This window comes from Cygnus atratus, chromosome 14, assembly GCF_013377495.2.
Source record: "Cygnus atratus isolate AKBS03 ecotype Queensland, Australia chromosome 14, CAtr_DNAZoo_HiC_assembly, whole genome shotgun sequence".
In the NCBI taxonomy this organism is placed as follows: domain Eukaryota; kingdom Metazoa; phylum Chordata; class Aves; order Anseriformes; family Anatidae; genus Cygnus; species Cygnus atratus.
Genome location: NC_066375.1, coordinates 1290585 through 1302791, shown reverse-complemented (window position 1 = coordinate 1302791; position 12207 = coordinate 1290585). Strand labels below are relative to the sequence as shown.

Genomic DNA, 12207 nt, shown 5'->3' with positions numbered 1-12207 from the left:
CTGCGACCAGTGCTGGTGCTAAAGTTATGGCTCTCTGTGACTGAGCAACTGGTTTCGTCCTCAGAACTAGCAGGGGGGCATTTGCATCCCCCAGCTGCAGCCCTGCGGGACTTTGTCCATTTAGACGTGGATGAGGCACATCTGAGCAAATACCCACTTGAGCTGGAGCAGCAGCAGCTGCGCTTCTCCACTCCTGCCTCCTGCTTCTTAGGCTTGGCAGAACCGTGTATGAAATAGGTGCAGTAATGAGAAAATAAACGCCTGATAATTTGTTAACAGCCTTAGGAATGCGTTTGTTACTTGTTGGGACAAATGAGTGACATTTGTGGTCTTCTTCCTCTTTTCATTTGCTTAGTGTCGTTCCTTTGCAATATAACTTCTGTTTCTTGCTTTCACAAAATGCCAGTGCTCCTCTCTTGGTGTTTTTCTCCTCGCAAAAAGTTTTAATCCGTTGTGTTTCACTTTCAATATCTTTCCTTCTCCTCTTCCAACTCCTTTTTCTTTTCCCATCATTAAAGAGTTCACTGAGCAAAGCCCCTGGTGGCTTTAGCAGTTGTCAGCACTAACCTATCCAAAATTGATAATCCAGCGAGACTATTAGGAAACAGAAGGGTAAGGCTCTAAATCACAGTCCCTGGCTCCTGCCTGACGCAAGGGGACATGTCTGCATCAGTTACGCTCTGGCATTTGGAAGGTTAGCTGCAGTCACAAGAGCTAGTGACTGCCTCTTTTTCTTCTATTAGTAGAAGTTTGGCATAGGCTCTGGAGCACATGAATATGTCCTGCTAGCCACGCAAGTACAGCAGATAAGCCATGGCACACACATTTGGCGCTATTGCATTAGAGCATCACTCAAAGAGCATTGCTGCCCACTGATAAAAATAGGCTGGGGGCTGGGTGCCCGCGACATGGGCCGGTCTGACCTGCCAGCTCCTCTGCTCATGGCTTTCATGCCGGTGTGTAACATCTCGAGGGCCGGCGGAGCGACTGAACCTGTTTTCTTCTCACACGGGCATAATTCACCCCATCGGTCGCAGCCTCGCGGCTGTGTCAGTTCTGCTTGGAGGCGCTGGGGCTGTGGCAGATGGCAAAACTTGCTTGTTTTAAGAGCTCTCCGGAGCTGGGAGGGATTCAGAATTTTGGACCCCATCCAGCATCCATTATCTGCTCAGCGACTGAAGCCACTCAGCTGTCGACCTCGTGTCTCATAACGTGGTGATATATAGGCAGCGGTTTCTCTTTGTCCCAGCATGTCTTCATTAGCTGGCGGTGCTGGAGGGCTGACGAGAGGCGGGTGCGTGCCGGCGGGCTGCTGGTAACGTGGCCGGTGGGTGTCCGAAGTGCGACCCCTTTTGGGGATATCCCCCGCTATCGGTTGCTGGGACTCTTTGCAAACCCAGGTCTCCCTGTCTTTCTCTGAATCACCGGCAATTAAATCACCTTCACACAGTGCTAGCCCTCAGGTGGTCTGTAAAGCAAGTGTCACACTGAAACGCCTCAGCTGTCAAGCCCACTTTTGTTCTCTCCTGTCCCTCGAGGAGTTGAAGGCAGCAGCACAGCTCTGCATAAACGTTTGTGTTTGCATCAAGCCCACGTGAACTGCAAAGCCAAATTTTGCTTGCAACTTCAGGTTTCCCTTATATTTAGAAATGAATGTGGGCAGCGTTAGCGATTCACATACAGTTTAAATGGCAAAAAGATCAAGTTTCAGCGAGCAGCGGCTGATGTAAGCGACACTGCCCTTGGCACGAGGCGTTTTGCAGGAGGTCAGCACGGCGCTGGGCTGAGCTGAGGCGCTCCGGGGTGAGCTGCAGCACGGGTCGGGGTTTGGGCAAAGCTCTTGGTCCTCGCTGAGACGGGGGAATTGGGGAGGTGTGCGTCCCACCGGGAGCTGTGAGAGGCAGGTCAGCTGTGGCAGGGTAAGCTGCCTTTCTCCAGCCTTCACCGTCTGCCATCAAATTGAGGACAAAACCTAGTGAATAAATAAAGTTTGTCAGTCGGAGCTCCCATGGACGGGTTTATGGCTGAAGTGTGGGCGCACAGGACGGCAGCTCCCAGCACGCAGAGCTGCTGCTGTGACTCGGCGTTAGGAGAAATGGAGCGCAACGGCGTTTGGCCTGGTCTCCTCACTGCTCCCAGTGCGCAGCAGCACGGGGTGGTGAGTGAGGCTTCCTACAGGTCATAGCTGCTGTGATCAAGTGGGTCCTATGGCTGTTTTGGAAATCTCTCCAGTCACCCAAGTGTGGGTGAGAATTACGGCTGGGTGATGAGGTTGTGCTCCAGGCAGTTCCTCTTGCCATGGAGAAATTGGTGAGGAATTGAAACCAGCTGTTGTACGGCAGCAGCTTTCTCCATCCCTAGGAAATAGATGAAGAAATTCCTTAAAAACGGGCTCCAGGCAGTGACAGGGCTCGATGGGGTGCTTTTGGAGCCGGGGCTGTTGGGGGTGGCTGCTGCGGCGGGTGGCCCTTCCAGCTGGACTCTGCTGGAATAAAAGGCTTAGGGAAGTTAATTTTTCACTCTCTCTCTCTATCCTTTTCTGTATCTGCTAAGAGACATCAGATTAGTAATTTACAGCAATAAGCAACTTCAGGGTTAAAACTGAATTTGGCCTGTTGGATGTTTTATGGGCACTATTTCACGTTTATACCAGCTCATGTGGAAATCTCCTTTTGTAGAGAGAGCAGCTAGCTTGTGGTGCTAGCTACATCCACCTTTAGCTTGGGAGACAGATGCTGCATGTGTAACCCACAGAGCTAACTATTGCCGACTCATAAATCTGAAGGTCAGGGAGGACTGATTATTAGCCCTGAGCCTTTTCACGAGACCAACCATAGAATTTCACCTACTGTTTCATGAATCATGCTTGAAAACTCCTGGATGAGTTTTTCAAAAGACATCCTGTGTTGAGTTGTTTGCTCAACTTCAGCAAAGACCTTGCTATTAAAAAGTTGTGGTTTTTTGGTTTTATTTTTTATTTTTTTTTCTGATACCAGGCTTATCTTTAATCTGTTAAAATTGCCTCCTTAAAAAGGTAGTGCAATGGGAAGTTGCCTTGGCATTGACGAGGAAGGATAGCATTCATTTGTGTGATTAATGTGAGACACGTGACCTTTGTGTGAATATACATTTCTTAAATGTTTACTTTTCAAGTACTCCTCTTGATGCTTTTTTAAATTAAAATAAACCCTTTGTCCTGAGGGAAATCCTAACTCTTATTCAGTGCATTCTTTTAATTAGTTTTAAAATTACACTATGTTTACCTATTGCTTTAAAATTCAAAAGCACATTATACGTGTCTGTGAAGAGAAAAATACCCACTGAGCTGAAGCCATGGGACCAGATGGTGCTGGCAGCTGTATCCAGCATCAGCGCTTGGCCTTGGTAGTTGTATCTGTAGTGCATCTCTGCCTTCTGCCCAGTATCTGACGGGAGGTTTTGCAGTTTTATATCACGGAAAGGGCCTGCTCCTGTTTCTCCTGAGGTCTGGAGAGGTTTCCCAGTGCTCTCGGTGGGAGCAGGATCCTGCTGTGCGTGTTTCTGGGTCCTGCTCACCTGGAGCTGCGTGCTTGCAGCCAAGACCTCCAGGGCTGTGAGGTGCAGGGCTGTGTTAGCAAAGAGAATTCACGAGGCAGCATCAAAGCAGGGTGGAAACAAGGCATTTATGCCAATGGATGTGACATGTTTGTGTCCTGCTCCTGCCTCCTCCCCAGGGGTGGCCGGAGCACCGTCCCTCGCTTCTGGCCTGGAGGAGTCGCGGTTTTCAGTCTCGATACTCTGAGCCTTCGCGTGTGAGTGCGAGGTCCCCGTGGCCGGGCCTGTTAGTGCAGACGTCGTGGTGATTTCTGTGTTGACTGGGTCTGGTCATCAGCAAGAACTCCAAACCAGTGTCACCCGCCTTGCTGTGGTGCTTCCCGCTGGTCCCCGAGCAGCCACCCGAGCGTGGCCGGCAGGGCTCCCACAGCCCGCGGAGCCTGGGCCCGGCCGTGGGTGGAGGTGCCGGAGAAGGGAGCGGTCGCTGCTTTCCTACAGGCTCGTTCATTGTCAGAGCACTAAGGTGTTTTCTCAGAAATCAGTAAAAATAGTGCCTTATTGATCTCACTCTGGAACTTTGTGCAAACAAGTCTGGCTTCCTGATCTGGTTTGGTGGTTTGCAAAAAACAGGGAGAAGCAGAAAAGTGCAGATTCCTGCGAGCAGACTTTCCACAGCGGTTGGTTCAGGTCGGCGTTTGGAAAGAACACGCTGTTAGTCCAGAGCCTCGTATTTACACCGTGCGGAGCAGCTGCACGTTTTTTTGATTTCTTTAAAGGAATTTTAAAAAGGGGAGATAGGAGGGGAAAAATGCAGAAAGGAAGGAAAGGCCCCGGAGGAGATGGAGAAAAGAATGCTGCAGTATTCGACAATAAAAATAGAGACGCTCCGGAGGCTCCCTCAGAGCAGAGGGAGGCCCAGAACAGCCTCGTGCTGCCAAGAGCAGCCGTCACTTTGGAAGCACGGACACGCTTCTCTGCAGAGGCTGGGGCAGCCCATCCCGCAGCCGTGCCGCGCAGCCTGCCACGGGGTGCTGGCTGCAGTCCCAGCCCCGCTGGGGCACCGGTGGCGTTACAGGTCCGCCGTGCCCTGCAGGGCTGGGTAAAGGTGTGAGGGTGTGCACGGCTGGTGAGGTGGAGGTGAAACCTCCCAGCTGACCCGGTTTTGTGGGCAGGGAGCTTGGCTTCCAGTCAGTCCTCCTTAAAGAAGGAGGAATAAAAAAAGACCACTTCTGGTCCTGGCTCATGGGGATGTGTGGTTCACAAACCAGCTCCAAGGCTGGGGGTGCAGCGCTCCCAGCAGCGCCGTTGGGCAGTAAGTGCTGGTTCATGGATGCTGGAGGGCTCCTCAGGCTGGGATGCAGCATCTGCTTGGCCTCGGCCGGAGGTGGCCCCAGGGACCTGCTGGGACCAGCTGAGCATCGCCAACACAGCATCCCGTAACGTAGCTCCTGCCTCTCTTGGGTATCCTTTGCTGCCGCTTGTCAAAGCCGAAGCTATCACAAGGAACTAGTTATGGCCAGGAAACATTTTGTCATCCATTCATGTTTTCATCTAACACAGCTGTGGAGGGTCGGGAATTCAAATTGCAGAGGCAGGCTGAGCGTGGCAGCAGCTCAGCCTTCTCCTCGGCTCGGCGGTGGAAACGAGGACCCGAGAAGTGTCCCTGGAGGGCAGCAATGCCGCCGTGCATGCCCATCGCCCGTGGCTCAGAGTCCTTCCTCGCAAGCGCTAGGAGGCCGTATTTGCAGGCTGAGCCTGTGGCTGGGTCTCTGCAGTGCTGTGGTGCTTGGTGATGTTGGTAGAGGCGGCTCGAGGGTCGCTCCCTGCCGGTGCCACGCTCCGAGCGAGCCCAGGCCGGGCTCTCCTCGCAGCAGGGAAATGCCGCCGGGCCTGGCGCTGCTGCCGCGGGCCCTACGGGCAGCTGTGGGGTGGAGGAGGGTGAATCAGGCGCTGGAAAAAAACAAAGATGGCAAGAAACAGCCTGCTGCTGCGGAGAGGATGCAGGAGCAGAATAGGATGACACCAAGAGGCCAGAGGTGAATAAACAAACCGCAGCGCAGCTCTGCCGCGCCCAGCCCTGGCTGCTGCCGCCCTGCCCTGCGCAGACCGGCCGGGTGTCTCCGTGCTCCCCCCGCTCGCACCGCTGCAGCGACGCGGCCTGGCTGCTCCCCACGTACCTCGGGGTGGCGTGAGGGCACCCCGGGGGCTGCAGACAAAGCGACGGGAGCTCCCAGCCCCAGAGCACCTGGGCACCAGCCGTGCCAAGGTGCTGCGTGCGGCCGCCCCGCTGCCTCCTCCCTGTCCAAATGAAAGGCAGCTGCGGATCCACACCGCTTGGTCTTCAACAGCCTCCCTGCCACCTCCAGGGGTTCGTCCCTGCCTCGGGCAGGAGAACAAAACTCCCCCGTGCCCCTGCCCACCGGTACCTGCCCCTGCCACCCGCTCTGTCCCACCAGGCCCCAGGAGCCTCACCGCCACCCGAAAGGCCGCACTACCGCTGCTGCTGCTCGTGTCCATGCAGGCTGTAGCGATGCCTTGCAGCCCACTCGAGGCTGTGACTTTTCTGCTGAGTCCTGGGGTGACCTGTGGTTGTCTTGGTCCGTGTCTTGTTTGTGCACTGCTGTCACTGCTGTCATTGACCACCCCAGCCTCCTGCCCCCTGTTCGGTGTCACGCTTTCAGTCCAACTGCCAGGCTCGTTGCTCATGGTTAATGTTTTTCTTTTCTTTTCTTTCCTGTTTTTTTTGTTGTGTTTTTTTTTTTTTTTTTTTTTTTTTGTCCCATGTAAGTGAGTGTGTCCCATCTCTGGTGACGAATTCTGCTTCCTTGCAGAAGTGTCTGCTGGGGAACAGCTTGTGGTCACTGGGGTTTGGAATAGCTAAGAAAATGCGACGTGATGATCTTCCCACACAGCTGGCTGTATTCTGCTGGTGCTGGAGTGGTATGAGCTGGTATTATCTTCACTTTGGTTCACTTTTGTCTTTTTTTCTTTTTCCTTAGATCCAAAAACAGCCACTGAAACAGAAACCGAGATCTGTGCAGAATGGGAGATAAAGACCATTACTAGTGCACTGAAAACTTACCTGAGGTAAGGGAGAAAAGGCTTGCCTGTCGTGTGGCTTCAGGACAAATTCAGCAATGATCTGGGACATTACTGCCTACTATTGCCGATACTTAACAAAACCACTTTGATATAAACGAAGGAGAAACTGCTACTAGAGAATTTATTCTGGCTTTTTCCTTGACCCTCCAGCATGTTTGAGTAGGATGTGGGGAATACGTTGGGCTCTCTGACAAATGCATATATCATACAAACATAATTGAAAAAGCTCATTCTTGCAATCCTGCCTTGATTTCAGCTTCTGCCTAAGCTTTTCACAGTAGGCTTCCGCCTAATGACTATGTGGCAGAAAGTGAGCACGGTGCTCTTGTAAGGAGCAGTTGTTACAGAACTGGGTGCTTAACTTCGTTTTAGTAATAATTTCTGTATGAAAGCCGATGCCATTATCATTGTGGGTTATCTTCCAAAAATGTTAGTTTGTTGGCAGCAGTCAGTATTTCATTATCCACAACATGCTTCTACCTGTCGCGACTGCAGGTTTTTGCTTTCTGTTGTTCTGTGTGTTGGTTTGTTTTTTTTTTTTTTTTTTTTGAGACGCAGAGAACAAGAGAGAAGCTAAATCCAATTAGGGTGATGAGTATAATTAGCTTGGTGGATCTCAGCCTAGAAAATCACAAAACACTACATAATTTTGCTTGATTGGCAACCTTTGTTCCAGAGTTTGAACTGTTTGCAAAGCAATGAAGAATGTCGCCAGCATCAAGATGTCCCACTGAAAGGATGTACAAGTGGGAGGGGAGAACTGGAAATATAATGGGAACAGCGACTGTTAAATTTTTATGACTAGGCTTGTTTCTCTTTTTAATTTATTTTTAAACTTACTTGGAAATCATGGGCTCACTGTTGTACTAAAACTCTGTGTTACAGTGTTACTGAAGAAAAGCCAAAATTAAAAATGAAGTTAGTATGGTACTGAAAAGGGAGGAAGAATAAACTGATGGTACTTTAACAGGTCTTTTGCCTTCTGATGAGAGGAATTTATTGGAGTTGCTATTGCTTAGTTTTGCTCTTTAAAAAGAGAGCTGACTTTCTGGTAACAGCAAAGCTTTATTTCTGCAATTTTGCGGATTGTGTTGCTCAGATGTGTTTTGTGTGTGTTACCTTTTTATCTTCCAGAATGCTTCCGGGGCCACTCATGATGTACCAGTTTCAAAGAAGCTTCATCAAAGCAGCAAGTGAGTTTGTTGATGTTTATGGCATCGGTCTGAAGGAGGAACAGAATTTGCAAGCAGCTGAGCGTAATCTCTACCCTGCTGCTCTCCCACTGAACCCTTGTTCTTAAATCCTGGAGAGCAGAATAAGAATCGAGATGCAAGGGGCAGGGTGTTGTTTGGGACTTACTGGGTACAAAGGAAACACGCGGTGCGGGGTTAGGGGAGAGCTGGCTGATGGCAGTAACTGGTGCTGACCATTAACTGCCAAAATGAGCGAGGCCGTTGTTCAAACAACACCTACGGTGCTTTGATTAGATCAGTTGTGGTTCAGATGTCTGTGCTGCTTTCCTTTGTCTGCTCTAGGAGGATGCTTTAATATGGGAGCAGGTAATTGTCGGTTAGCAGCTCTGTGCTGGTACAGCCTGATGCACACAGGTGAGGACCGGTGGGGTAGGAGGCTCCCAAGGATGGTGGTCACATCGATGGTGGCCTCCTGAAGACGGGTCAGGGCAGGCGACTCCTCGATGGACCCTGCTTTCAGGCTGTTGGGGCATGTCTGTCAGCACCTGCAGATCCAACCAGCCTGTTGAGACCAGATGCTAAAATCTTTCCGGGCGTTGTGCTGAGCACATTCTTACGGTGCTTGGAAACACATTGGACGAGAATGTGCTGATGCTTCCCATTGTTGAAACTGGAGGAACACTCTGGTTACAGCCAGCCCATTTCCTGATCACAACTTGCTTTTCATATGGCTGGCATCTGCTCTCAGCTCATTGTTTCAGCCCATTAGTTTCTTCCTTTTTCAAACAACTGATTGGAGTTGGTAAAGAGAAAAAACACTGTGGAGAATACCCGCAGCGTGCCTGGGTGTAGGTTGGAGTTAGGGAGTGGGAGCCTCGGGTCCCTGGGATGTCTGTCAGCGTTGCTCTTTGGGCCCGCATGCCTTTTTCTGTAATAACCCCCCGATGCAGGGATAAATCATCTTCTATTTCCAATGCAGAACTGGAGAATCAGGAATCCAGGGTGTCAGAGATCCACAGCCTTGTTCATCGGCTCCCGGAGAAAAACAGGCAGATGCTGCACTTGCTCATGAACCACTTGGCAAAGTATGTATATGACTGATATGTTTTTCTCTCCATTTTCCACTTCCTCTGAAAGTTAATAGTGGTAAAAAAAGTTTCCTTGTGTGTGTGTTTGGTGTTGAGTCATATCTGGTTTACGAGTAAATGGAAACCTGTGTGTGCGTGAGATGGGGATCGATACCCGGGGCAGCGTGGGAGGCAGGGGAGGTGGGCTGTCCCGCTGACCTACATCGCTGCGGGGCCGTGCGGGCGCTGCCGTGCCCAGCGGTGACAGGAGGAGCGCTGTGCTGCTGGCTGTGCGGCACGGCGTTAGTGGCGTGTCGGTGGGCTTGGCTGTCGGGAAGGTAGGGCGGAGGTGAAGATCCTCGCTGGGGTTCAGATCAAGCCTGGTATTAAAGGACTGGAAGTTATTTCTTTGCAGCAATAGGATACTGCTCTGGGGCATGTTTTCTGCCTTTGTGCAGCTCAATTAATCAATACTTCTAGGTCACCTTGAAACTTTTCAAGGGCAAAGGAGTTGAATAAATTTTTTGCTTTCAATGATAGAGCTGACCTATAATTTCCCATCTTCTTCCTGCTCCTGCTGGTTACCATGGAAACCTTTGATTAGTGCTTAAAAAGTGAAAGCATCATAAGGTGTTTGTGCCAGCCTCAAGGCTGCAGGGTCGTACCTGCCCTCGTCGTTTGCTCCGGTGCTGTGTGAGCAGGAGGGATTAGGCAGGGCTTAGAAACCTGGTGAATGAGTTAATTGGCATAACCAGTTAGAATAAATCTGGGAGAACCTGAAGTTATCTGTTGAAGAGAAAAAAATAATAAACAATATTTGAAATATGCTTAAAAACGACTCCAGATGCTTTCTTATGACATGTGTTTGTATCTGTTCCATGGACTCCCCGGGTAGGCTGTTAAAAACCAAAGAGCTGGTTTAGATCTCAGTTTCAAAACCTTCTGCATTTACAGGCTGAAGCCAAGGAATAGGGAGTTCCAGGTACTCCCGTCAGCCAAATATGTGCAAGGAATCTCGTAACTGCTTAAGTGCTTTTCATTTAAAGGAAAACCTGGTGGTATTCAAGTGTGAGATGTGGAGGGGGAGGCAGGTAATACAATGGGTTTCAAGCTGTTTTAATAGGGAAGGAACTAAAACAAAACACAAACAAACAATGAGTGTAGTAGTGCTTGCCATATTGGGAAGAGAAAGAGCTCATAGTGGTTATTTAATGGGAAAAAAATTATCTCGGAGAAAGGCAGGAAGCCGCTGGAACAAGAGCCTGTTCTGTCGCAGTGGGGCTGGAGGGCTGGAAGCTCTTGCTGAGCTCATTGGGGTGCTCCTGGACGTGTCTGCGGTGGAGACGGGGGGCGCTTTGTGTAGGGTCTCAGCTGGGGTGTCCCTACAAGCAGACCCTGAAGCCTGGTGCTGCTCCTGGAGGGACAGGTCGAATGAACGGCCAGCACCTGCAGCTCTCCTGCATCGGTCCCGCACCCGCTGCTTCCACACCCCGCGGCTTCTGCCCGCCTGCCCTGGGGCTGCTCCGACCCCAGAGCACCGTGCTGGCCGTGGGAGCAGCGTGGCTCAGGACTCGTTACTGTTGTACAGGCTGCGGTGCCGTACCGCCGGGTTAATGACCTTGCATTAGATCTCAGCTGGAGATAAAGCTTCACATCTGCCGAAGGCGTTTGGAGAGCAAGAGCATGGCAGAAGGACAGGGCCTGGCGTGGGCGACCTGCGTGGGGAGGGGATGCTCTGGAGGGGGGCACGGGCTTCAGGGGCTGTCCCGTCCCTGCGCGTGGGGAGCCGACAGCAGGGTGCCCAGAGCTGGTGCGATGAAACCAAAGGGCCCCTTCCTGCCCCTGCCGAGCCGGGCTGCAGTTCTCAGAGGGGGTTGCCTCAGCTGTTTCTGTTTTTTTTTTTTTTTTTTTTTTTTAGCAATGTATGAATAATCAAGACTTGCATTTTTATCTGATGAGCTAAAAAAGTATTTCTCACAGTATTACTGTGGAGATCTCTGACACTAAAACCAGAACACAATCTGTATTGGTCAAATAGAGAAAGAAAAAGAGTCTATCTGTCCTATGTTGTGTTACATCTCTTTTTTTTGGTTTGTACATTCACTGTTGCTGAGTGAAAAGGGAAACCAGGCCACCTTTTTGGCGTGGGGCTGCCATTAGTAACAGTAATAAAACCATGCTAACACAGCTGATACATTCAAAATTGGCAATTATTAATACAAATTAAATATCAGCCAGGATAAGCGCTTTGAGGTGGCTGAGTAGCGCACTTTTTCCCTTGCAGCAGAGCACTTGTGCAGCAGCGCTGAGAGAAATGCCATGGGTTTCCCATTGCTGGCTGGGCCCTCGCCGAGTGGGCGCTCGAGTGGGCACTGGAATCCGGCAAGAGGCGCTCGAGCACCCCCGCGTCCCGGCCCTGTGCTGACGGGGAGACGCCGCGCCGGTGCTCGCAGGGAGAGGAGAGCTGGAGGTGGAGGACAGGTCCTGGGGACAGGCATGGGAGGGTGTGCAAAGAGAAAATGAGGTTGATCGCATTGAGGCTGACCTCTTGCTGCATCTTTGATCCTATTTGCACTGCCTCCTGATGGTGTTCAGGTGTCCAGGCAGTTATCCCCTGTAAAAACCAGAGCGTGAGCAATCTCTGTCAGTGCTCCTCCATCAGAAATTTCATGCTGCGAATTTCCTCTGCAGCCATCCGTTCCGGGGAAACTTGCCGTTATTATGGTAATCTTTGACCCACGAGCAGGTGAAACCTTTAATTTTCCTTCCTGGGCCATGTTCACACTGTCAGGATTTCTGTGATAAACCTGGCTGTGATTTATTGTTCCTGAAGGATAGGAGACCTCCTTGTTCTGATGTTTTCTCAAAAGGATCTGTGCTGAAAAGCTTGACCACGTGCGGTCGGAGCAGTCCCAACGAGCGCCTGCAGCCCCTCAGCCTTTCCAGGGGATTTCTAAGGATGCATTTATTGAACTTAGCATGGTTCTGGATGGCCTCAAAAATGGTGCGGTTTCTCTCGTAACAGGCCAGAATCACCTGTGTCTTTCAAAGAACTAAAAGGCAAAACCAGTAGCTACCTTTTCCTTATTCTTGCTGTTTTGGTTGCAAGAGTCACTACTGCTTAGTCACTGCCACTTCTGGGAGCTTTTGGTGTTTGCAGGAGATAGCTGGGGAGAGTGCTCTTGATCCCCCTAGTTTACAAACAAGAAAAAAGACTTTTTAAAGAGCTGCGTGAACAGTTTATGCCAAGAAACACGTGAGTTCACTGAGTGAGCACACGTGTTAGGGGAAGTGTGTAGTGCAGCAAAACT

The 12207-nt window shown here is 50.7% G+C and overlaps 1 protein-coding gene across 2 annotated transcripts in view; it reads left to right on the top strand.

Annotated features, from left to right (window-relative positions):
* Positions 1-12207, top strand: part of ARHGAP26 (Rho GTPase activating protein 26) — a 132054-nt gene that overhangs the window by 62839 nt on the left and 57008 nt on the right. For both annotated transcript variants that reach the window (XM_035560602.2, XM_035560603.2), the window contains exons 15-17: positions 6534-6621; positions 7771-7829; positions 8809-8914. In XM_035560602.2, coding sequence (XP_035416495.1) covers positions 6534-6621; positions 7771-7829; positions 8809-8914 — 253 coding nt within the window. The remainder of the gene's footprint in view (positions 1-6533; positions 6622-7770; positions 7830-8808; positions 8915-12207) is intronic.